We start from the raw sequence: 24992 nt of genomic DNA, 5'->3' as shown, positions 1-24992 counted from the left end.
GATGCGGTTTTCTTTGAGGGCCTTACAGTACGCGCTGACCTTCTGTGGGTGCTGTGTCTTGGTGCATAACCGGCCATTTAGCATCCCAACAGTAGCTCTATAATGAGGATGCTATTCATATGCACTTCCATTGGTTCTGAGGGGGTTTCTTTTTCACACAGCTGCTTCTAAACAAAAGTCCAGCAGTCATTTGCCAGCAAACAACCAGGATGTACAGGGTTACATCACCAATCAGTCTCCAGAGAGCATTGTAGAAGAGGCTCAGGGCAAGTTGACAGAGCTGGAGCAGAGGATAAAAGAAGCCATAGAGAAGAACGCTCAGCTGCAGTCCCTGGAATTGGCACATGCTGACCAGCTCACCAAAGAGAAGATTGAGGAGCTGAACAAAACGAGAGAGGAACAAATTCAGAAGAAACAAAAGATTTTGGAGGAACTGCAGAAAGTGGAGCGAGAGTTACAGCTGAAAACTCAGCAGCAGCTAAAAAAGCAATATCTAGAGGTAAAAGCGCAAAGAATTCAGCTCCAGCAGCAGCAGCAGCAGCAGTCTTGCCAGCATCTGGGACTACTGACTCCTGTTGGGGTAGGAGAACAACTCTCAGAGGGAGACTATGCACGATTACAGCAAGTGGACCCCATCTTGCTTAAAGATGATCCTCAGCAAGCTGCTGCGCAGACGGGTTTTGCACCAATTCAGCCTCTGGCGATGCCACAAGCTTTGCCTCTGGCAGCAGGTTCCTTACCTCCAGGGTCCATCGCAAATCTTACAGAACTGCAAGGTGTTATAGTTGGACAGCCAGTATTGGGCCAAGCACAACTAGCAGGGCTGGGGCAAGGAATACTGACAGAAACACAGCAAGGGTTAATGGTAGCCAGCCCTGCTCAGACGCTCAATGACACGCTGGATGACATCATGGCAGGTGGGTTTATATTGTTATGAGCAGGTTTAATATTTGCTTGACCAGTTGAGGGTATGTCCACTTCTTTATGTTTGTGTGTGTGTGTTTGTGCATTCCTGCTAGCTCCACGGCAAGTACCACTAGCCTACTGATCCCTGTCTTTAGGAGTTCAGAAAACTAGTTTTAACTTTTCGATTTGCACGGTTGCCTTTCTTTTTGTTGAGCTAACTGGTGCCTGTTTGTCAGGTTGGTATGTCAGAAGGGGCATTTCTAACTCTTTATAGTTTGCAGGGGGGAATGCCCTAGGCTCTAACGGTTCTACTTCGGCCTGTTAGTAGCTTGGGAACAGTATCTTGATGATAACTGGTTAGTACTTTGGACTAGCTAACAGAGAGCTCATTTGGAGCACTCAGAACAGGCTTTGAGCAACCATAGCACAGTGTCAAGCCTATAAATCTGTAAGGAGCCTGTAGGCTTTTGGATGAGAGCTCCTCTGTTTGGCCTTGAATAGTCTACCTATTGGAAGCTTTTACTTCTGTTTGGAAAAAAAAAGATTATTATCCGATGAATTCTAAAAATGTCTACCCATAAAAATGGCTGCTTTGCCAGTGAAAAACAAATTGAGCCTTACCAAATTCTTCATTGCTTTGGGGAATTCTTTACCCAGTGACATCAGTGCACTAAGACCTTAAGTAGTAAAACAAAAGAGTGAAATGGGTTTTAAATGCTGTAGGAAACATGAGTTGTTAGTGCTGCTTTCCTTTGCACCTCATTCAGTTTCACTTATCCCCCTTTCCATGTTAAAGTAGTTGCTGAAATACTCATTTTGACGGCTTAGCTGAATACAGATTGTTAGGACATAGTTTTAAAAAAGAAAATCGTGTCACTTGATACAATTTCACTGAGGTGCTCTTGGTTAAGCTGATGGACTTTCATTTAAGTGCTCTCTATTTTGATAAGTTTGTTATGTAAAATATGTTAGGATGAGGGCGTCTGCCAGAGGAAAGGCAGGTTTCCAGGGGTGCTTTAGCCCAGAGGTGTGGTGTTCATCCTGTATATACTGCAAGAGTTATTGGAGTACGATAATGGTGGAGAGTGAATAGAAGATATGGTAATGGTTAAAAATACCAGATGGTGAGAGTTTAAAATAGTTGGAACAACAGTTTTGAAATTAGGCATCTAATGAGTAACCTGATACTCGGACAAAGCCTCATAAGACTACTGAAACTTAAAGGAGACAAGAGATTCTATTCTGAAATTCTTGTGTTAGAACTGAAGCCTAGACATACAGATTGGCTAAAAATCTGTCAGTGGATAAAAAAATGGATGCATGAAAAAATAGATAAAACCACATCCATCATGCATTAACAGTGAAGATTATTCTGATGTGGAGCTGCTGGGATACATAACGATACCAACTACTCCAATTGAAGAGATGGGATAATTGCAGTTCTTTTACTTAAGAAGAATCTTTGCAATGCACTTCAATTATGTTTAGATACAACTTAAACTTGGAGTTAGGACGTTTGTTATGTGTTCAACCACATATAACATCTTGAGAGCCTGCAGTTTTGGGTCATCTGCTACATACCCAAATGCTCATGCATGCATTTTTGGAAAGGTCAGACATTTCCAAAGTGCATTTGAGTGAGTGGTGTTGTACTCCATAGTCCCAGTTCTTAGTATGTGCATGCACACATGCAATTGGGGATAAGGTCTAAATTTGGAGAATCATAGAATGGTTTGGGTTGGAAGGGATCTTTAGAGGTCATTTAGTCCACACCCCCTGCCATGAGCAGGGACATCTTCAGCTAGATTGGAGGGGCCCTGTCCAACCTGACCTTGAATGTTTCCAGGGATTGGGGCATCTACTATCTCTCCTGGCAGCCTGTGCCAGTGCCTTGCCACCCTCACGGTAAAGAATGCCTTCCTTATATCTAGTCTAAATCTACTCTCTTTTTAGTTTGAAACCGTTACCCCTTCTTCTATCACAACAAGTCCTGCTAAAAAGTTTGTTGGCCTCTAGGTACTGGAAGGATGCTGTAAGTTCTCCCTGAAACCGCTTCTTCTCTAGGCTGAACAACCCCAACTCTCAGCCTGTCTGCACAGGAGATGTGCACCAGCCCTGTGATTGTTTCTGTGGCTTCCTCTGGGCTTGCTCCAACAGGTCCGTGTCCTCCTTCTGTTGGGGGCCCCAGAGCTGGATGCAGTACTGCAGCGGGAGTGTCACCAGAGTGGAGCAGAGGGGCTGCTGGCCATGCTGCTTTGGATATGGCCCAGGACTTGGTTGGCTTTCTGGGCTGTGAGCGCGCACTGCTGGCTCATGTCCAGCTTGCATCCACCAGTACCCCAAGTCCCTTGTCCTCAGGGCTGCTCTCAGTCCCTTCATACCCCACCAAATTGTGCTCTGGAAAGCACTTGTGACAAGACTGTTAAAAGCTGTACAGCTGCAATTCCTTCAGTCTTTGTTTTTCTGTGAAGTGGCTAATTGCAGTTGGCTTTCTTTTTAAGCAAGAGCAGACACAGACCTGAGATATGACTTAAGTGCCAACTTGAATCCACACATCAGTATTTAGAGTGGAGGTGAAATGAGCTCAATGTAACAGAAAATGTTTAAGCAGCAGCTAAATATTTGATCAGTATTTGTGTGTATTGCTTTAATTGGAACCTTATAGAATATTCCTATGAATGTATATCTCTGTTTCTGAGATGGCTTGAGTTAAGTTTCATCACAGAGCTGTGGCGAACAGCACCAGTTACAGAAACAAAGCTTCACCTTAGCTGTGTAAACCTTACCTAATGTTCATCCGTCTGCTAACTTAGTTGCAAACAATGAGTTCAGTTTTCCCATTTTAAGTACTTGTTTCAAACAAGGCCAGGTATGTAAATGCTTGTATTTGTTAGAGGCGAGTGTAAGACATGGGTATTGGTGGAGAGGTCAAGTGTTGTTGCTAGATCAGCTCTGGGACTTGAGAGTAGGATTCCTTGCTCTTAGAGAAGCTAATTGACATTACCAGAGCTCTATGCAATTTGCCTGGGAAGCATGGTAAGAGAATGTACCAAGTAAAGGGGTTTGGGGTTTTCCTAAAGAAAGAAATAGGTTAAGTTGTGAAAAAGCAGTAAATAATCCTTCAGTTTTAACTTCAGGCTGCTTTTGTGATCCTGCTGGAATTGACAAGCAAAAGGTTTGCTCTTCAGCTTCAGTCGCTGGATAAGTTCTTTGCTTGCTGTGAGGGTAGTGAATAGAAGTATTTTTTAGGGTTAGTTATGTAACTCTCGAATGAAAACATTGCAGATGTTAAATGGTATGTTAAGGACATAAAGAAAAAAAATCCCTGGTTTTATTAGGAAACTTCTTTTAAAATAGTAACTATTCAAAGGATTAGGTTTGGTAACAGAGCCTCACAAAGAACTTCAGGAATATTGAAGCACTGGATAAGATTAATTCCTGGTAGCTACCTTGTGGGATGAGTCAGTTTTAATTGTGACTGAATTAATACATAAGAAAGAATATGCATTGCCTGTAAGTTCTTCACAGACACTCAGTACTGAAAAAATAACTGTGTAGAGCACCAGCATCACAGAAAAATTAGGAGGTTCTGTCTGTCTCACGACCTATACAGGAGCTGCAGAAAACTGAGGATGTAAGCTGTTACGTGCTGGTGTAGCTACAGATTGCTGGCAACGGTTGTGCTGCTCTTGCAGATGGATGGTAAATGCATTTAGACCCTTGCCCTTGGAATATTAAGAGACTTTTGGCTATTGCTAGGCAGCTGGTTTTGTGTGGGACTGAGCCTGGGGTAGTCCACCTTTCAGACTATAACTAATAATCATCAAGACTGCCACTGTGGTTTTCAGGCTTCATCCATGGAGCTGTTAGTATGAAGAAGCAACGCTGTGTGTTTGTATTTGAATTCAGAACATAACTTTGACTCTTGTAATTCAAGGCATGTTATGCATCTGAAGTGTCCTGTACTGGTTTTAAGCATGTGTGGCAGGAGCATAGCTGTTAATAACTTAAGATACAACAGAGAAATTGAGGGCAGAGGAGAACAACCTGGCGTGAAACAAGCCTGTTGATTTGGCTTTAACAAGTTGGAAAAAGCTGAGGTATCTTAATAGATTTCTTGTAATGTTGGATTTGTTTTCCCTCAGTCCCTCATCTTGGCTTATTGTAATATGATGTGAAAAAGTTTTTATCCATCTACTGTTGGCATTACAGAAAATAAGGAATAAATACATAAGAACCATGCTGCACCCACAATCGGACAAAACTAACGTGAAACTTCTGTTAACCATGAAGATGAAATGGGATTGTAAAGGTGCTTGGTTTCTGTAATGTCATGCACTTAATGAAAATACAAAGTATTCAAGGAAGCAACAAACCTGAACAGTGCGAACAACTCCATGTTCTTTTGAGAATTTTGGGCTTTTTTCCAGACACAAGTTTTGAGTTAGGGCATGTAGAGCAGTGAGATAAAAATACTGGCTACAATGTTAAGTATCTCGTGTTAGTTTTCAGGTGTTCTAATTCCTCATCTTGGCTGTTTTCTTTATCCCCTAATGACTGGACAACATTTGTAAGCCAAATGCTTCTCTAGATGGTGAGTGAGGCTGTTGGCCATGGGGGAGAAAGTAGCAGCTTTGGGGGTGTCCTTTTTTTTTTTGATTGAAGCTGAGTGAAAGTTCAGATGTCCAGAAGGAAATCCATATGAAGAGCAGCCATGCTCCTACTACGAGTAAGCACAAAACTGGTTGTCTAATGTCCAAACAAATGTAAAAGACTGTGACTTAGTGGTCAAGTGGTGCTTGGAGCAACATACTGTGTCAAAGAAGCTTAACCATGTTTCGTAACATGACTAAGACTGATAGCTGGTCCATATCAAGGCATGTATATACTAAAATATTCTAATAGTGAACTAGCTTTGAAGACTTCATTATCCCAGACGTGAGGTAATGATGTTTCAATCTTGAAGTACAGACTTCTAGTTAAATGTTGCTACTGGTCCATTAGAGTAGATGGAGGGGCAGAGGAGAAGAGACCTTTGGCTGCTAGTGCTTTTATATGGGATGGTCAAGCCAGCTGGTTATGCCTTTTTTCCCCACTGCTCAAGACTGTTGTGGAAAACCTTTTGGCTTAGTGGAAACTTTTAATATTTTTCATTGGACATGGTAAAGATTCTGTTCGTTGCCCTTGGCATGTTAATTATAAATTTGAACTCTGCACAGGTGATAATGAAATAAATATCATCGAAGTCATTACCCATGAAAATTAATGTCTTGTCTCAGTGAAATGTGCTGTAGGGTTATGAACTTCTATTTGTCTGTGAATTATTGCAGAAGCACATTCGAAATACACTTAAGAGAACTGTAAGTCAACATGCATATTCTCCCCTACTAGCATGCATAAAAATATTTATATATGGGTTGTATAATAAAGGTTTTATTCCTTGTGGGAAGAGGGATGTTGCTTTTAAACATGTATCTTTTTTTATCTCTTTTTTTTTTTTGGTGGGCTTTCTTTTTCTTCCCCCTCACTGCAACACAATTAGTACAAAAAACAGACTTGACTGGAACTGAGACCTTCCTAACTACCTTGGTTTTGTTTTGTTTTTGTTTTGTTGTTAAGGTCTAAGAACTTTAATAGTGCCTCTGTATAGTAGTAGATGCTCCCCAGCCCCCATATGGGGACTACAGCTATAATTCTTAGAAACTGTTTGAAATGCACGTGGTACTGTAGCAGGGTTAACTTTTTTCATATGTGGGTTATTTGATGATTGTGCTTTTATATCATCCAAGTTAAGCATATTTGGTTAGTTTCCAGTCCGTTTTACCATTTTTATTGGATTCTTTTGGACTAGATGTGAAGAGTCAAGAATCCTCATCCTTTATAATTCCATTACTGTTCTTGTGCTGCTTTAACTTCCTCTTTGAACTTAAAGAAAGAAGGTGCCTATGCTAGTTTTTCAAAATTACTTGTTATGACCGTATGTGTAAGGAGGGGAGCAGGAGTTGAAAAGACAACTTCTTATCCTTCTCTGTGAAACCAATCAGAAGTTGTGGTTTTAGGTTGTATCTCTCATTTACAGTCAGTATAAGGAATGAGGAGAGTTTAAATTAGATACTCCACAGAATGATAGGTCATTAAGATCTTAGGTTACTTCTCTGTACAGAACTCCCTTAGGCCATAATTTTTGACCTTATGTCAGAATATTTTGGCTTACCTTCTGCACGTTTCCTTGAATCCATGCTTAGTGTGATTTGTTTCATAAGGTGAGAAAAGCTTTCAGAAGGCGCTGTCATATAAAGGTCAAGGGAGTTTGAATCTTGATTTACATAAAGAATTAATAATACTTTTTATGTTTTAAGCTGGGGCTTCTTCGTTTCAGTGACATTTATTAGCTGCTTTGCTGGGATTTTGTATAGGAAGTTCAGAAATTAAATTAGTAATGGATGAAAAACATAGCTGCCTTGCAGAGGAGGGAGTACACAAATTGGCATGTCAGGGTACAGTTTTTGCGGCATTTGTTGAAGAACTTACCAATTCAAATTTAATATAGGAGCTAATTATCAATGGCTGGCAGTTAGGGACATGGCTGATGATTAAACCTGTTTGAAAAATGACCAAGGCTTGAAAAGGTGGGGGTAAAGGGGTATTATTTGATGTTCCACAAGGTTACTTGGTGGTGTGTACTAGATGAATACTGACTATATGTGGAAAGTGCATTTCTTCAATGTTGCAGTTAAAGATGCCTTTGTCAACTTGACAGGAGAAGCGTACAGTACTTTACTTTCTCCTTTGCTGATCACGTGTGAAAAAGACCTGTAGAAATACTGGAGAAAAGTCAGGGAGAAAACCATGGAGTTCTGTTAAGGACAAAACCAAAAGAAGGAAAACGGGAGTTTTTTCCCAAAGGGTGTTGTAGATTCAAGTTTGCTTGATACTTTTAAATGTTACATGTATGAAATGAATTTCAGGGAAGCGTGGCAGTCGGTGCTATTTTGTGTCATGTCAATATGCTGTTGTCAACTGTAAAATGGTATTACCTTTTGCTTATCCTAACAACCTTGACCAAAGTTTCTGCAAAATGGCTGTTACGAAGCTTCCACTTCTCTGATGTCAACAAATTCTGCCATGTGAGCATCCTGATGCTAGCACTGTTGCTTTTTTTTTATGTTTATGGGGGCCAGGGGGTTAGAGGGTGATAATTGGATGGACTTTTATATGAAAATCCTTAAACTGTTTTAAGAAAAATTGCATTGATACCTATTGATTGGACTTGTTCTGCAGTTCTGCTTCTAAAGGTATGGAACCTGTGGTCCAAATAATGGCCGGCTTGGAGGAGAGATCTTTGGGTTTTTAAAAAAAAAAAATCCTTTTTGTGTGTGGTGGGCTTCTAGAAAACATGCCCATCTGATACATATTTCTTTGATTGAATACAGTTAACCTTCTGCATAGTTGTTAAATTCAAAGTGTTAAAGGTTCAAAGATTGGGTTAAAAGAGTGGAAAATGTTTTTTGTGGAAAATAAAGTTCTTGGGGAGTTTGGTCAGTGGGAGTTCTGTCCCCCTGTCCATTTATTGTCATGTTTAACATCTGAAGTTAAGTGTTTTGCTTTTACTAAGTGTAATTATTCTGTTCAACAGCAGTGAGCGGAAGAGCATCTGCAATGTCAAACACTCCTACCCACAGCATTGCAACTTCTGTCTCCCAACCTCAGACGCCAACTCCAAGTCCTATCATTTCTCCTTCAGCCATGCTACCAATCTACCCTGCTATAGATATCGATGCACAGGTAAGCCTGCAATTGCCACTGCAGTGCACATACGTGAAGCTATTTTTCTTCTGCATCCTGAATAATTCAGTGATAGTAAACAGCTCGGTTGTATAATGAATTGGGTTCTAGAGACTTGATGTGTTGCTTTTGGAAATCCTGTACAACTCCCTAGAGAGTTGCAATCCACTTTCCTCTGTGTTCTTGCTGAACAAAAGAGAAGGTCTTTGAATGGCTAAACACTTGTATTTCTTGTTTCTTAGTTGTCGGAGTGATTATAAGAAACAGCAAAGTTGTCTTCTGACAGAAAATATTGTGCTGATATCCTAAGACAAAAAAAGCCTTAAAATATTGCACACAGGGGGGTTGGGGGTTGTGTGCTTGAAGTTGTTGGCCAATGATCACCCAGCTTGACAGAAGTATGAAAGTGCTGAAACTAATAATTTCTGTAATTCTTTTAGCAAGAAGAAATAGTAACAAGCTCTCATTTCCACTAAAGAAAAGGCATTTTGGTATTGAAATTATTTTTAAAAATAGCTGCTTTAAGTTGACTTGTAGCTAGCTGGCCATCAAAAAAAGCGCATACATGTACTAACTCGCACACGTATATGCATAGCTCTAGACTATACATGATATGGCTAAGATGTGGGCAGTGTGGAGAAGAGGAAAGGCATGAGACTCTTGGGGGAAAAGGGGAGAAACCTTTGGAAAACCAGTCTTGGCTACTTCAGTTGTTTGTGGCAGTTGGCTTGGTTTCTGCTGTGACCATGTACAGGAGTTCTTGCCATAACCTGACTGGTCTTGTTGCTAGCTGCTAGGCACCAGTGCAGATTAACATTATCATAAGCTGCCAGTACCCTGGGATGTAAGAGAGTAAAGTAAAACTAAGTTCTTATGAAAGGTAATAAAAAAATAAATGTGTTTGGGGTTTGGGTGTTTTTGCTGGTTTGGTGTTTCTTGTTGTTTAAGAAGAGAGAGTTGTGGTTTTAGGCAGTCCCTGTGTTGTTAACTAACAGTGCCAGTAGTTCTCAGAGTTCCTTGGTTGCTCTTTCAGATAGGACAGTGGTCATCCACACGGGCCCTGGCAATACTGAGAAATGAAATGTGCGTTGTTACACTGCAAGCATTTCATATGCAGAATCAAGGTTGATAAGGGCTCTGTGCTGTTACAGAGAGCTATCTACTGCTAGAAATGTTTGCTTGGAGACAGTGTGCAAGTACTCAAAAGGAAGAAAACTTGAAAGTGGAGCATAAGCTCAGAGACAGAGATTTCTGTATATTTTCAGTAGTTTTGTCTTTTCCATTACTGCGATTTGTGGACTCACTGTAGCTGGTGTGTACTGTTCAGAGGCTTCAGCAACAGTAATGATGAGATGGGGAATTTTTTCCCCTTGGGTTTAACCAGAGGGTTAAGAATTAAAGAAATTCTTTTATTATACCATGTAAAGGACTTAGTCAAGCAGTGGTAAAGAGATTGATCTAGTTAGCAAAGAACAGATGAGATCTCAGTTCCTGAGGAATCTCCATTCTTACAGGAATTGCTCTCAAATCTTCCAACAGAGCAGACTTGAGAAGTAGAACCCTGTTATGAACTTGAACACAAAAGATAACTGTGAGGTAATCTGTAGACATGTCTTAAACTTATAGAAGCTTTTTATTCTGTGGCAGGTAGAGTTGTACTTGGGCTAATACACAATATAACAGGGGTTGTACTTGGAAAAGTACATATTTATCTTGTGTATATGATGTTTCTTGTAGACTGAGAGTAATCATGACACAGCATTGACACTCGCTTGCGCTGGTGGCCATGAAGAACTAGTACAAACACTGCTAGAGAGAGGAGCTAATATTGAACACAGGGACAAGAAAGGTAGGTATCTCACTATGGCAATACAGACCCTCTCCGGTTTTCCAGTGTATCACATTAAATAAATGCACAAAAAGCATAGTCTTTGTGAAGCTTATAGGCTTGCTTTTCTGGTGATTTAACTTAAGTCGCTTAAGCTATGAATGTGGACTCTTCAAATGTCTCTCTTCATTTCAGGGTTTACTCCGCTTATTTTGGCTGCTACAGCGGGCCACGTGGGTGTTGTTGAAATCTTACTGGATAATGGAGCTGATATTGAAGCCCAGTCTGAGAGAACCAAGGACACTCCCTTGTCTTTGGCTTGTTCAGGAGGGAGACAAGAGGTGAAGTATAACTTAGTCCTCAGTAGCAGTGTGTAGATTACATATTGTGTTAGTATACTAAAGCAGTCTTCTAGAATGGTCTATTTTAAAAAGGATGCAAAGAGCTTCTCATTTTCGAAGTTATATATTGCAGCGTGTCTCATGTAGATTGCTTTTTTTCTCTTTTTATAAGTTGGACCAGTGCTGTGTAGATGACCTCATGGCTGTAATCATTAGTGGCTCATTATGGGGCTTTTACCAGCATAGTTAGATGTAGCTGTGAAAGGGGATGTGATGAGTGTTCTTGTTGAGAAGCTGGAGTTTAGGCATGAATCAATTTCTTATATGACCCGAGAGGGTTTGCCAGTGGATAGGCCATAGGATATCGGAGTGCTGCAGGTAACTCCAGCATCTCTGACTAAAAACAGTTTTCAAATGATTGATCAAAAGTAAATGCAGGGGAGGTTTTTTGAATTTTATATTAAATACTGTATTCTGTAACTTAATTATAAAATCTGCATTTTGTTTTGGTTTTTTTCTAATGATTGTTACAAATCTTAAGTATGTAATTCTGTTAATGCTTCTACTGTTTGAATTGCGAAAGCCACAGTGGAGGCTGTATAATCTGGTGCAGGATCACCTTCCTCTGTGGCCATCTGGAAATGAGTGAGGTTGGAGATGCTTCTCCCACTTCCACAGGTAGTCTTAACAGTGGTACTGTGGAATGTAAAAGGTGATTGCTTCCTAGACATGCTTTTACTGAAAACTTGTAGCTTTTCTGGCCTGTTTTCAACACCATCCAGAGGATTTCAGACACTGAGGGGATTAGCTGCCATGCCAGTCACATGCTCTGGTGAAGGGAAAGGCCTGCTGTTTGGTCGGGCTGTCGCAGCAGCCTTTGTGGCCAGCAGCCTCATACAGCAAAGGTGAATTGATGCTTACCTTTCCAGAGAATTGATTGATCTTGTTTCTCAAACAGTATTCCTTGGAGGAACGTGTCATGTTTTCCTTCAGCTTTTTGGAGGGAAGATGATGAGAAACACTGGGTTCTGGGTAGTAGAGATAATGTCCAGATGCCCTCCTGCCCCAGTTTTTATATTTGGCTGTAAGTTTATCCTGTGATTTCATGGGGAAATACTCTGACTGAAAAGCCCTTGGCTTCAATTGTGCAGGTCTAATAATTTAAGCATGTTTTATGCTTACAAGCTGCAAGTGTAGCAAGTTAAACATTGCACTGAAGATGATGTAGTGGGTTTTCACCTCTGTGTTCATTTTGATTTTAATTTGCTAGACAGCTTAGTTTCTTGTCAAGTTTTCTGTAAAACTTCACTACAGAATGAGAGCTTGGAGTAGAGTATGGGAAGCTGTGAGGAGTTTGGGTTGTAAATGAATCTGTAAGGAAGGACTAATGTAAGAAGTACTTGTGTTCTTTTTTTGTTAATGTACAGAGAGAAACAGGAAGGGATGCAAATGTTGGTTTCTAATGGCTCTTGCATGAGGTTTCTGTGTACAACTTGCACACCATTCAGTGTAGTGGTGTAAATAGAGAACATGAGATAAAAGCATGCAGCTGCTTTCTTGTTGCTCCACAGCTTCAATTTGAGGATGAGTTCTTAACTTGATAGTGAACTGAGTGTTGAAATGGGAGAGAGCAAAAGGCAAGAGTACTTCATATACTGTATTTGAACTGAATCTCTGGGTTTAGCAGTCTTTAAACATGGCTAAAATAGTTATAAAAATATACTGATTTTTTTTTTCTCGCTGTGTTATACAATTTGGTATGAATGGTTTAAGCATGCTAATCAGGATTGAATTTTTTTAAAGGAAGTTTTACAGTGGCTTTAGGAACATAGTTGCAGCCTCATCTGTTCATGGAGGCGAGGAGTATAGGGAAACAACTGAGTACAATCGCTTTCTTACTGTTGGAAGATGTCAATGGTATATTTAGGCTTCAAAAGCGTTTGCCCTGATAGATTTGCAAGTTTGGGAGAAAACCAGATGTTATTTCTTACAACACTGCAGGTGGTGGAGTTGCTGCTAGCTCGAGGGGCAAACAAAGAGCACAGGAATGTTTCTGATTACACACCTTTAAGCCTCGCTGCTTCTGGTGGCTACGTGAACATTATCAAGATTCTGCTAAATGCTGGGGCAGAGATAAATTCCAGGCAAGTTATCTTTTCACGCCTTCTCTCACAGTTTTCGTAGCATTGTGAGTTTTTACCCTTTCCAAAAAAATTGTTGACAACTGTGTGGAGTAAAATTTACCATTTTTACATGATCAAAACCAATGTATTGTTTAATTTGTAGTAGGGTGCTCTCCTCTTAAGTTGGAAATGGAAGGTTTTGACTGTGCTTTTCAAATGTTGTTTTAACTTTCATCTCTATTTTATTAACTTTCATGTATCATATGATCAGCTGTCTTTTGTCAAAGATAGAAATCTTTCTTTTTGCTGTGGTTGGCCTGCTTGTGATTGTGGATTGAAATTAGTTCTGGCTTACATGAGGAAAGTGCATGTATTACCCTTTTGTTTTCCCTGTGTAGTTCAAAGAAAGCTTTTTCTGTGTGTGTATGCATGTATGTAATGCTTTTTCATCCATTGCAAGGTAGAAAATAGCTCAGCCATACGCTGTACAAGTCAAATGAAAGGTCCAAGCAAAAGTTAGGTTCCTCATAAGAGATGCCTTTAAATTCACAGCAATTAAAAGGTAACATGCATAGTGTCCTTAAGGATGAATACTTGTCCTAAGCAATGGTACTATGGAGAACCTCTTTTAGTTTCAGTAACACTTACTGTTTAGCTGAGGTTTTCGTCTTGGATAAGTACTCTGCCTTCACTAGTTTTTTGTTAGTAATTTCTGAAATGTGGTTATGATTTAAAGAGGTTTTTGGGGTTTCTTTCTTCTCCTTCAGAACTGGTAGCAAATTGGGCATTTCTCCCTTAATGCTGGCAGCCATGAATGGGCACACTGCTGCTGTCAAGCTGTTACTGGACATGGGCTCTGATATAAATGCCCAAATAGAAACCAACAGAAATACAGCACTGACTCTGGCCTGTTTCCAAGGGAGAACTGAAGTGGTTAGCCTGCTGCTTGATAGAAAAGCTAATGTGGAACATAGAGCTAAGGTAAGGCACAAATAGCTGAATAAGTCTGGAAAAGAAGAAGCTTGTAGGTCATTGTTTCTCTGTGGTTACCTGATTTTCTTGCCTTTTGTGCAAGTTGACCTCTAGTTCAGTTAACTGACCTGAGCAATATATTATAAAGAAAAATAACGGCTGCAATTAAGGGCTAATATTTTGGTGGTTACACAGTTCATTTTTTTAAAAAAAAGTTTTTTCTGAAGCCTTAGTTCATCTTCAGGTGAATTCTTCAGCTTACAAGCATAAGAATAGTAATCCATTAACTTAATAAAAATAGAAGGTTTTAATGTATTCAGAAATGGCTAGAATCTTGGCCTAGGTATGCTCATGATCTAATCTCTTCTGTTTGGCCAGCTGCTTATATCCACAGTAGTGATGCAGAATTGAAGAGGGGTGTTTGTGCTTGAGAGTCTGTCAGTTGACCCCACCTCTTCAAATGGGAAGACAGGCTATTCACTAGAAAAAAAGGCTAGAATATTGAGGGGGAGGGGAAAAAAAAAAGCTTCTACAGATTGTGGCATTCTGTTCTCCTTTTCCACTGTGCTTAATAGTTGCCAGAGAGGAACCCTAAAGGACCTGCACAGTCCTCATTGCTGCTAGGTATTCTTCTTGCTAAAACTATGTGTCCCCTTGACCTAGCCAGGTGCTGTCTGTACGATCCGGTAATGAAGGCAGGACATGTGATTTACATCATCTCTATAATACCATGGGCACTTTATGGGACTTAATGGTAATGGTACTCGTAAGTTCAAGGTTGGTTGGATTTAGTTTTGAGCAACTGACCGCAGTGGACTGTGAATTCCTCTTAGCACTGCACAGCAGTGGGGGGTTACCATGCACTATGGTTCTCAGCTGAAAGCCCTTCTTGAGCCAGCTGAAGATGAGCTCACCTTCCAGAAAGTTGCTGAGCTGTTATAAAATTGGCCAGGTAGCAGTTGGAGTTTGTACACCAGAAGTTGGAGTTCATGCACCAGAACTAGAAATATGTTGCTGGAATCTGAAATAAATCCTGACTCTCAAGTAAACCCCACCCCAAAATAATTTGCTTTTTTCCCCCTGCTTGCTTGTTGTAGACTGGTCTCACACCATTAATGGAAGCAGCTTCTGGTGGGTATGCAGAAGTGGGCAGAGTTCTGCTGGACAAAGGTGCAGATGTAAATGCTCCTCCAGTACCTTCCTCAAGAGATACAGCTTTAACCATTGCAGCAGACAAAGGGCACTACAAATTCTGTGAACTTCTCATTAGCAGGTACTGTATCTGCAAGTGTGCTGCTTGAAGGAAAACATCTTGTGTTACAGCCTTACTTAAACTAACCTTTCCCAATGTACAATAATGTTCCCCAATATACAAGACAGGGTAGGAAATGGGAAAGGTTCCGTGTCTGTTGACCATCACTATGTATTTTTATTTATCAGCAGTGATGAAACAAAGTTTTCTTTTTGGTGTCAGAGAGCTTGCTTTTGCCCAAATGGATTAATTCAGTTTTTCCTGTCTCACTGAATCATGAATGTTAGAAATAAACTGTTTTTTGTAAAGTTTACGTATATGCCACTTATGTTCATGACACGCAGCCTTTTAGATGGTAGTGTTAAGTCCTTAAACAACAGCAGATGTTCAGGAAACATACATCTTAATGATTTCTTTTTTTTAGATTGATTTTGATGCGTGTTCAAGTATAATTCAAGTATAATTAAAAAAAGAGTCAATTTTGGCTATGTAGTTTTCCAAGTGGTTGTTCTGCTTGTTGGATTGCACTTGAAATGTTGTAAGTTGTTCTGAGTAAGCTAATGAAGAATACAGTGTACTGATGGATGGCAGCTAATGAAGTAGAGAAACTTCAGAAACAGCTGACAAACAGCATGACTTAAAGTATTAAAAATGTTTTTAGGCTGTGTTGAGGATCTCGACAGCATCAAAAGAAACAAAAGCATAATTTTGGAAGCCAAAGCACTCTGAGAATGCCTATGTTTGATGTAAAAATTAGTATTGAACTTTACTCTGTTGTTGTTGCTTGTCCAGTTTGCCAGTGCAGTTGCTACATGAAATGAAAATGTGTGATCCAGAGTTTTGATTGAATGTGTTTGTTTTTGTAGAGGAGCTCACATTGATGTGCGTAACAAGAAGGGGAATACTCCACTATGGCTGGCAGCAAATGGAGGGCATCTAGATGTTGTCCAACTGTTAGTGCAAGCTGGAGCTGATGTGGATGCTGCTGATAACAGGAAAATAACTCCTCTTATGGCAGCCTTTCGAAAGGTAGAATATGAAGTTCAGCTTTGTTCTTAGCTAGTAATGTCTTGATCATCCCTACACAGCTATTATAAGTAGAACATAGCTGACAAAAATGACATATTTAAAAATGTCAACTAATTTTAATACATAGCATTGAATCTTCAAAAATAGGTATGTGTGTCACCTGTATATCTGTGTTAAAGTCTTGTAGAAATTTGCTTTATAGGCACTTTACTGCGGCTGGTTCTCATGGGTCTGTTGGGAGGTGAAAATTGCAGTGTATATGTGCAGAGATGGAGGGAATATGTGATAGAACGGGGGGGGATTTGAGTTGGTTTCTTAAGCAAGAGGGGATGAGCAGTTTTGCAAGGGGGGGTGGGGAAGTGAGGTTAACCCAATTTGACTCTAGAGGTAATTGTTGTTAGCAAGGGAGGATAGTTCCAAGTATTGCAGTACTTGAAAAATTGCAAGTGACTGCTGGAGCCTGCAACTGTGAAGTTGCCAGAACTGGGCATTTGAAAACTACCAAAATAAGAGACAGAAGTTCGTGAAAGTACAGCTGGAGTAAGGGCAGCCTGACAACAGGTACTGTAATTGTTAGGCATAAATGTGAAGAAACATGCCTCACTAGTCTAGGAGGTGATAAAGATTTTTTTTAAAAAAAAAAAAAGTGTTGAGACTATCATTTGAAGGAGTTGAAAATAAATATTTTGCAATGAGTCCTTGTACTAAAGTGTTTATTAGCAAACGAGAAGCATCTGGCCTGATATAAAATTTAGTCCTTGAAATGTCTTTTTCAGGGTCATGTAAAAGTGGTGCGCTATCTAGTGAAAGAAGTAAATCAGTTTCCATCAGACTCGGAATGCATGAGATACATAGCAACAATTACTGATAAGGTAAGATTGTAAGACAAAATATTTGAGAAGGAATAGTGCTGTGTCTGTCTCGGCTTTAGAGTCGAGGTTATGGTCTTCAGCTTCCTGGTGTACCAGAAATCAGCCAAATAATGAGTTCCATTGGAATTTTTGAGAAAAAGTTGCAAAAAATGGAACACATAGCCATGGTAACTTTGTGTGCCTTAGTACTGTACTGTCAGAGTAGTAGTAAAGATGGTGTTGTTTGTTCTCCATGCTTATTTTTCAAGTGTTTTCCCAGTCATTTCCTCATTCTGCTCTGCATTCCTCCCTGTTGAGCAAGTTTGTACTGAATTTATGCTGGCTTTTGCAGTGAGGTGGAGGTAACAGACTGAGCTTGGACTAAAAACGTGTGACCTTGAGTATGAAGCTTCATGATCTTGTAGAAAAAGTTTTTACTAGAAAGAAGACAGAAAATGTAATGGACAGTGGTTTCTTAGAGTTTATTAAGTGGACTGCTGGCCTTCATCTTCAGTCCAGGTGAACAGGGCAAAAACTCCTTTGTAGTAAGAGAAATGAGAATAGCAGCCAGTCCAGAAATAAGGTTGTAATGCTTCTGTCTTTTCACTGATGTACTGCACTGCTGCAATTGAGTTGTCTTCTTTCTGGGTGTCAGTTTGTGATGAGCGTGTTGAGGCTGAGGAGCTGCTAATGTTTAAGTTGGTACGTGTTTTATTGCCAGTGTTTGTGACCACTGTCCGCTTCTGTGATGCTAGACACCCTATGCATTTAAACATTTTCACTGCTATGCAGCCAGTGTTGGTTTGTGAGTAGTACTGTAATACTCAAGTTGTTTCTCAGGTGTCTTGAAAAAAAAGCAGCCTTGCTTTATGATGTATTTGTATTTCTGCAGTTGCTTCACCTTTCTGATCCTTAGCCTTTTACAGGGGCCCTCAAACTACGGCCCACGGGCAGGATATGGCCCCCCAGGGTCCTCAATCTGGCCCCCAGTATTTACAGACCCCCCCCACCCCGTTGGGGGGAAACCAAGCAGCCACAGATGACTTCCTGCCACTTCATCCGTGCGCCGGCCCCCTGTTTAAAAAGTTTGAGGACCCCTGGCCTTTTATTTCATTTTTTTTCATCTTTATAATGGGCATAGTTTATAAACTGCCTTGTACTGTTTATAGCATGTTGAAATGTAGGTTATTGATTGCAAGTCACACACCTGTGACTGGAGTATGCCTGCAAGGTTGGGCATGAAGAGGAGCTTACTGGAGGGAATTTAAAGCTCTCCCTTAAAAAAACCCTCCTGTGCAAGTAATTGAACAGTTACTTAATTACAAGTGTAAGCTTGAGATCATACATTCAGACACATGCAGTGTTACTGTTTCAAATAGAGGGTTGATGAACTTTCATTTTAGGAGATGCTGAAGAAGTGCCACCTGTGCATGGAATCCATTGTTCAAGCCAAAGATAGACAGGCTGCTGAAGCCAACAAAAATGCAAGCATTCTTCTAGAGGAGCTGGACTTGGAGAAGGCAAGTTAAGAGTGTGGAGCTCTGCTTATTTATTGATAAAACTCCTGATTTCATGTTCCTTCAAGATCATAAGATCAGTGAATGCAGGTATTAAAGTATAGGAGTATATGTAAATACCATAATTGGAGTGTCTGCAGCTGAGCACCTTGTTCAGGTAATCTTTGAACATTACTTTCGTTCTTATTCAGAGAAATTGGATCAAGAAACTCCGATGTGACTCTTTGATCTTGGATAGTATTGTACCAAAAGAAGAATTTCTGAGTATAATTTTTGTCAAGCGCATGATAAATGGTCATGTTATAGTCACACTGGTGATGATTTTGGGTCCAAACCCTGGTTTTATCTTAAATAGTAAAAAAAAAAATTAAATACTAATAATGTACTAGAAACCATAGTACAGTAGTAGAAATCTAATGGAAAATTTGAAGTATAGTGTCAAATGAGCGCACGCTTTATATTCAGGCTAGCTGAAACGATTTCGTGTTCTGATCTGTGAAAAGGGAGATGTGTGTGTCACCAGTACAGTCTAAACAACACCCAAGGTTAAACAAAGAATCCTTGAAAATGCGTCTTGGAAAACTGACTTAAGTTTGTGGTGTCTGTCCTCTGTTTCTACACTAACCTTCTGTTAACATGAGTGAGCAATCTGTTTGGAAGAAATAAATACGTAAAAATACGGATCATAGAGAATTCAGCTACTGCTTTGTAAATGTGTGTTAGTCTGAAATGCCAGTTCAGCTTCCTAGGAAATAGAAAACATTTACATTTGTTGAAATGCATGAGACATATTTTAATATTGTTCCATTTGCTTGACTTGTAGTTAAGGGAAGAAAGCAGGAGACTGGCTTTGGCTGCCAAAAGAGAGAAAAGAAAGGAGAAAAGACGGAAGAAAAAAGAAGAACAGAGACGAAAACTAGAAGAAATAGAAGCAAAAAATAAAGAGAATTTTGAACTTCAGGCAGCTCAGGAGAAAGAGAAGCTGAAAGCTGAAGGTGATTTAAATTATTTGCCTTACTATTTTTGAAACACTACTACCTTCCTTTTACTCCCAGTCTTAAATACTTGCTTTTCCTGTCAAAAATTGTAATCGAGTTTGCTTATGACCTTCTGAGCTTTCCTTTTGTTCACCTTTTCCATTAAGCCTGTAGATTAGCATGATGGCTTCGGTGAGAGTTAGGGGTTAACATTACCATGGGGATGGTGTTGGCTTTCTTTTTTTCATTCCAGGTCCCAAAAGTTAAAACCAGGTCAGTTACTTTTTGTTAGCTTACAGACAGAATTGCAATGACAATTAGCTGAAAAAAACCTGGCAATACAGAAATTCCAAATATGCATCATTCTCTTCTTAGTGATCAAAACCTGGCTCTTCTGTATCTTGTGGTAATGAGTTGTGTGGTGTACTGAGAAATGGTTTTCACTGATTGTTCCCTCACTCTGTTATGCTGAAAGAAAGGGAAGACATGACAATTTTTTCCTGTTGTCTCATATGCTTGTTTATGGCCCCTAATTGCTTGTGTCTATTTTCCTGTGCCTGAATTCAATTTCACATTTGTTAAATTGCTACTGCATTTGTTCCAAGAAAAGAATGAATTTCTATATGAGTTAGAATAAATAAGGGAAAAGGCACTACGGTGTGACACACAGAGTAGTTTTACAGAGGCCCACACAGTTAGTGGTTCTGCATGTTTCTTGGAGTCTTGTAAAGTTACTCATGGGTCATTTGATAGGCCTGGTGTGACTTGGAAAACAAAACCACACAAGCTTCTTCAAGCCAGCTAAATTGGTACTGTTTTTTTACTCTTCCATCAGATGATCCAGAGGTCCCAATGGAGCCTCCTAGTGCTACCACTACAACCACCATAGGTATATCTGCAACTTGGACAACATTAGCAGGTTCCCATGGGAAGAGAAATAATACCATCACCACAACAAGCTCCAAAAGAAAAAACAGGAAAAACAAAGTAACCACAGATAATGTTCAGATCATATTTGATGATCAACTCCCAATTTCCTATAGCCAACCAGAAAAAGTGAATGGTGAATCGAAGAGCAGCAGTACTAGTGAAAGTGGTGATAGTGACAATATGAGGATTTCCAGCTGTAGCGATGAAAGCAGCAATAGCAACAGCAGCCACAAAAGTGACAATCATTCTTCCACAGCTGTTACTAACACACAAAGCAACAAAAAGCAACCATCAGTTCTTGTCACTTGTCCAAAGGATGAGAGGAAAGCAGTTGCTGGCAAATCATCCATCAAGTAAGTTGCTGTGGCCACACATGTCATCTTAAGGTGGTGGTTGCCCTCCAATTGAGTGCTGCACCCATGCCTGTATAGACCTGCATTCTTAAATCAGTTAGGAAGTGGATGAGGCAGTGTACATGGTCTAGCATGTATAAGGAGTATCAACATTATAACATTATTGCAGCATGAACTTGAACTTAGTAGGAGGTTCTGAAGGAAGAAACATCATTGTGGATGTGGAATTGGGGAATTGTTGGAGTATTTTGAGATGTAAGCATCTCAATTCAAGCTACTACTTAGTAACATAGTACTACTTATGCTAAAAGAGAAAAACGGTTGGAGGGGGCTGGAGAACAGGCAAAATGCAAGTCATCCTTCTTTTTTTTTGTCTGGATAACGATAGCATTTTCTTTCTTTTAAAGGTTGTCTGAAGTTATTAGTGAAGTGACGAGTAATTCCTTGTCTACTTGCACAAAATCGGGTCCTTCTCCCCTTTCGTCTCCAAATGGAAAGCTAACCATTGCTAGTCCTAAACGTGGTCAGAAAAGGGAGGAAGGATGGAAGGAAGTTGTGAGAAGGTAAGGAAAACATTCACCTAACTCCCCCTTGTTGATGTCCTTTTTCAGAATGATTTATGTAGTGTAGCACTCTCTGGGGTTACTGAATGACCTTCTAAGTGGACCTGGTAGATTGCATGATTATCTCTGCTACATAGGCTGAATTACAAATTTTAACACTGTTTTAACCAGCCTGCCTGCTGCTTCATGCTATGGAAGCACTTTCAGTTAATGTTTCTTTTTTGTATAGATCCAAGAAGGTTTCTGTTCCATCGACTGTGATTTCCAGAGTTATTGGTAGAGGAGGATGTAACATCAATGCGATACGCGAGTGCACAGGAGCACACATAGACATTGACAAACAAAAGGACAAAACTGGAGATAGAATAATAACAATAAGGTAAGCAGGCTACTTGATTTGGTCATTCCTGTGGGAACTTTTTCATTGTAGAACACTTACCTTGTGTAGAAAAACCCAACAGGCTTGACCTTGTTGTCCCTTGAAAGATAGCTTTGAGACAGTCAGCTAGATTGCTTTGAGGCAGTCGGCTCTTTGAAGCAGAGGAGACTAATGGGGTGGGAAAGCAGAGAATAGCTGCCAGTTGGTACCATTGTGTTTGTACAAAAGAAGACTTACGAGACAAGGTGGAGCATAAGCATTAGGATTCTGTGTTTAGACATGGCTAAATCTGTAGGCATATTTAGAGAAGTAGAAGTTTTAACCATTTGGGGTTTTGGGGAGTTACAAGTTCTTAACTGGAACTGCTTAAATAGTCAGCAGCAGTAACATGCCAAGCTCGGTCTTCAGGTAGAGAGTTATTTTTCTATCTGTGTTAACATGACAGAAGACTGGCCGGGTCATGTGTTGGAGGTACTTCACTATAATGTATGCAGATGCTTTAGATGCACTTTCCCTTTTCCCTTCCTTTTCCTTTTTATAGGGGTGGCACGGAATCAACAAGACAGGCCACACAGTTGATCAATGCTCTGATTAAGGATCCGGATAAAGAAATTGATGAACTCATTCCAAAGAATCGTTTGAAAAGTTCGGCTGCAAACTCCAAAATAGGGTCTTCGACACCTGCCGCCACTACAGCTGCTAACAGTTCTCTCGTGGGCATCAAAGTGACCACTGTAGCTGCTTCGTCAACATCTCAGACTGCCTCCGCGCTCACTGTGCCTGCAATTTCTTCAGCATCCACTCACAAAACCATTAAGAACCCAGTGAATAATGTGCGGCCTGGTTTCCAAGTTTCTCTTCCATTAGCATATCCTCCTCCACAGTTTGCACACGCTTTACTCGCTGCTCAGACTTTCCAGCAAATCCGTCCACCTCGGTTGCCCATGACGCATTTTGGAGGTACTTTCCCACCAGCTCAGTCCACATGGGGTCCGTTCCCTGTTAGGCCGTTGAGCCCTGCAAGAGCTACCAACTCGCCGAAACCTCACATGGTGCCTCGCCATAACAGTCAGAACAGCAGTGGTTCTCAGGTGAATTCAGCAAGTACTTTGACAACTAGTCCAACAGCTACAACAAGTTCAGTGGCTTCTACTGTGCCTGGTTCTTCTGCAAATGGCAGTCCAAGTTCACCTTCTGTCAGAAGACAGCTTTTCGTCACGGTTGTGAAGACATCAAACGCAACAACGACCACAGTGACGACCACAGCAAGTAACACGAGCACAGCACCTACGAATGCCACGTATCCAATTCCTACTGCCAAAGAACACTACCCTGCATCTTCTCCCTCATCTCCTTCTCCTCCTGCACAGCCAGCAGGGGTTTCCAGAAGCAGTCCTTCTGACTGCGCAGCGACCTCTCCGAATAAAGGTGCACCTTCGTCTGATCCAGAAGTGGGTAGTCCGCCAGCAGTGGAAACGAGCAGCTCAACCAGCAGTAGGCAGCCCAGTTCTGGTACCGGCAGCTCATCTGTGCACCCTGCTCATCAGCAGCCTCCAGGAGCTCCTCTGCAAGAGGCAAGACCCCCTCTTCAGCAACCTCAGGTTCCTGCACCAGATCCTCGAATGGTTGTGCCTCCAAATTTAGCAGCGACAAGCTCATCTGCTCCTGTGGCAGGTCCAACAAATGCCCCGATGACCTACCCCATGTCTCAGACCTCAATGGGGTCTTCTCAGCCTGCAGCTAAGATGGAAACCCCGGCCATCAGACCGCCTGTCCATGGAACTGGTAGCGTCCATAAGAATTCAGCTGCTGTGCAAAATTCTTCTGTCGCGGTCCTCAATATTAATCACATCAAAAGGCCCCACAGCGTTCCTTCTTCAGTGCAGCTTCCTTCTACCTTAAGTACACAAAGTGCTTCTCAGAATTCAGCCCATCCAGCAAACAAGTCGATGGGTAACAATTTCAGTGCTACTTTACCATTTGGGCCCTTTAGTACGTTGTTTGAAAACAGTCCTACATCTGCTCATGCCTTCTGGGGTGGTTCCGTTGTTTCATCTCAGACAACACCGGAGTCTATGCTGTCAGGAAAGTCTTCATTTTTGCCAAATTCAGATCCTTTACATCAGTCAGATACTTCCAAAGCCCCAGGTTTTAGGCCACCGTTACAGAGGCCAGCTCCAAGTCCCTCAGGTAAGCCTGTGTTTTTATTCACACCTTAATATACTTAAATGGTAACTGCTGCATGATTTTTATATTTGAATGCATAATACTCTCCATGCCCCAGCTTTTGTGGTAGTTTCTAGGAAATCACTCTGCTCTGCACCAAAAGGGTGCTGTAAGGTAGTTTGTTTCTGTAAGCAGAGTTGAGTTCATCTTCCTTTTAAGTGCCACCTGCCAAATCTAATAATTATTTTGCAGCAAATGAACCTGATAACAGCCAAGCTGAGGCGTTCTTTTTGCCATTCCAATCTACTCTCCTACAATAGCCAAAATAATAAAATGCTTCAGTATTGTTTCCACCTCCCTTTTGTACTACCAGCTAATAACTCTTCTAGTTTGCGTTAACTTGCTTCTTGTCCTGAGGCTGCAGAAAGGTATGCAGCATCTTCAAAGTGTTAGGATGATAAAAAAAGATTGTGTTTTGATGTGAACTTGTAATAAGAGGTGTGTTCTCTTAACTGCTAAATTCGATCAAAAAAACTTAATTTCATTGGCTTCTTGAATTTTTTTAGTGAGATGTTTAGCCTTCTGCACAAACAGAGGCCAAGGGTTTGTCACAGAACTTGTTCTGTAGCTTCCAAAAAGTACACACTCAGTTTGTACCATCTGTGCCAGTTATAGTAGGACCTGCAAGTTTTTTATGTAGTTTGGTTTATGAATAGAGACATATAACAGCTAGATTTTTCATGTTTTCTAAATACCATGGTGTTGAGTAGCTTTTGAGGCGTGCTCTGTGAGCTTTGTCAGCTTAATATACTACTTAGCATTTTGACTTCAGCACATGCGTACACTGTGTATCACATGAGTATGCCAGTCGGTTCCTGAGTAAAAGCAGTGCTCTAACTGCAGTCCTACTGTTACTTCAGCAATTTTCCTTTTGGAAGGCTGCAGGCACAATCATTTAGATTGGCAGAGTCTATGGAATTTGCAAGTATTACGTTAGTTTGCAGGAAAGTAGCCCCTGAG

At 40.6% G+C, this 24992-nt stretch overlaps 1 protein-coding gene across 6 annotated transcripts in view; it reads left to right on the top strand.

Annotated features, from left to right (window-relative positions):
• ANKRD17 (ankyrin repeat domain 17) overlaps positions 1-24992 on the top strand; it is a 95025-nt gene that overhangs the window by 62448 nt on the left and 7585 nt on the right. For 3 of the 6 annotated variants that reach the window (XM_080407961.1, XM_080407959.1, XM_080407962.1), the window contains exons 15-29: positions 162-917; positions 8543-8691; positions 10429-10540; positions 10715-10860; positions 12862-13004; positions 13751-13964; positions 15053-15228; positions 16074-16236; positions 17013-17108; positions 18491-18607; positions 19428-19599; positions 20417-20864; positions 21272-21427; positions 21657-21806; positions 22348-23996. In XM_080407961.1, coding sequence (XP_080264087.1) covers positions 162-917; positions 8543-8691; positions 10429-10540; positions 10715-10860; positions 12862-13004; positions 13751-13964; positions 15053-15228; positions 16074-16236; positions 17013-17108; positions 18491-18607; positions 19428-19599; positions 20417-20864; positions 21272-21427; positions 21657-21806; positions 22348-23996 — 4647 coding nt within the window. The remainder of the gene's footprint in view (positions 1-161; positions 918-8542; positions 8692-10428; positions 10541-10714; positions 10861-12861; positions 13005-13750; positions 13965-15052; positions 15229-16073; positions 16237-17012; positions 17109-18490; positions 18608-19427; positions 19600-20416; positions 20865-21271; positions 21428-21656; positions 21807-22347; positions 23997-24992) is intronic. The other 3 variants (XM_080407960.1, XM_080407964.1, XM_080407963.1) reach the window with 3 other exon arrangements.

The sequence above is a fragment of the Falco punctatus genome (assembly GCF_963210335.1).
Source record: "Falco punctatus genome assembly, chromosome: 1".
Taxonomy (NCBI): Eukaryota; Metazoa; Chordata; class Aves; order Falconiformes; family Falconidae; genus Falco; species Falco punctatus.
The sequence above is the reverse complement of the archived record's forward strand: the minus strand, read 5'-3'. Positions and strand labels throughout refer to the sequence as shown.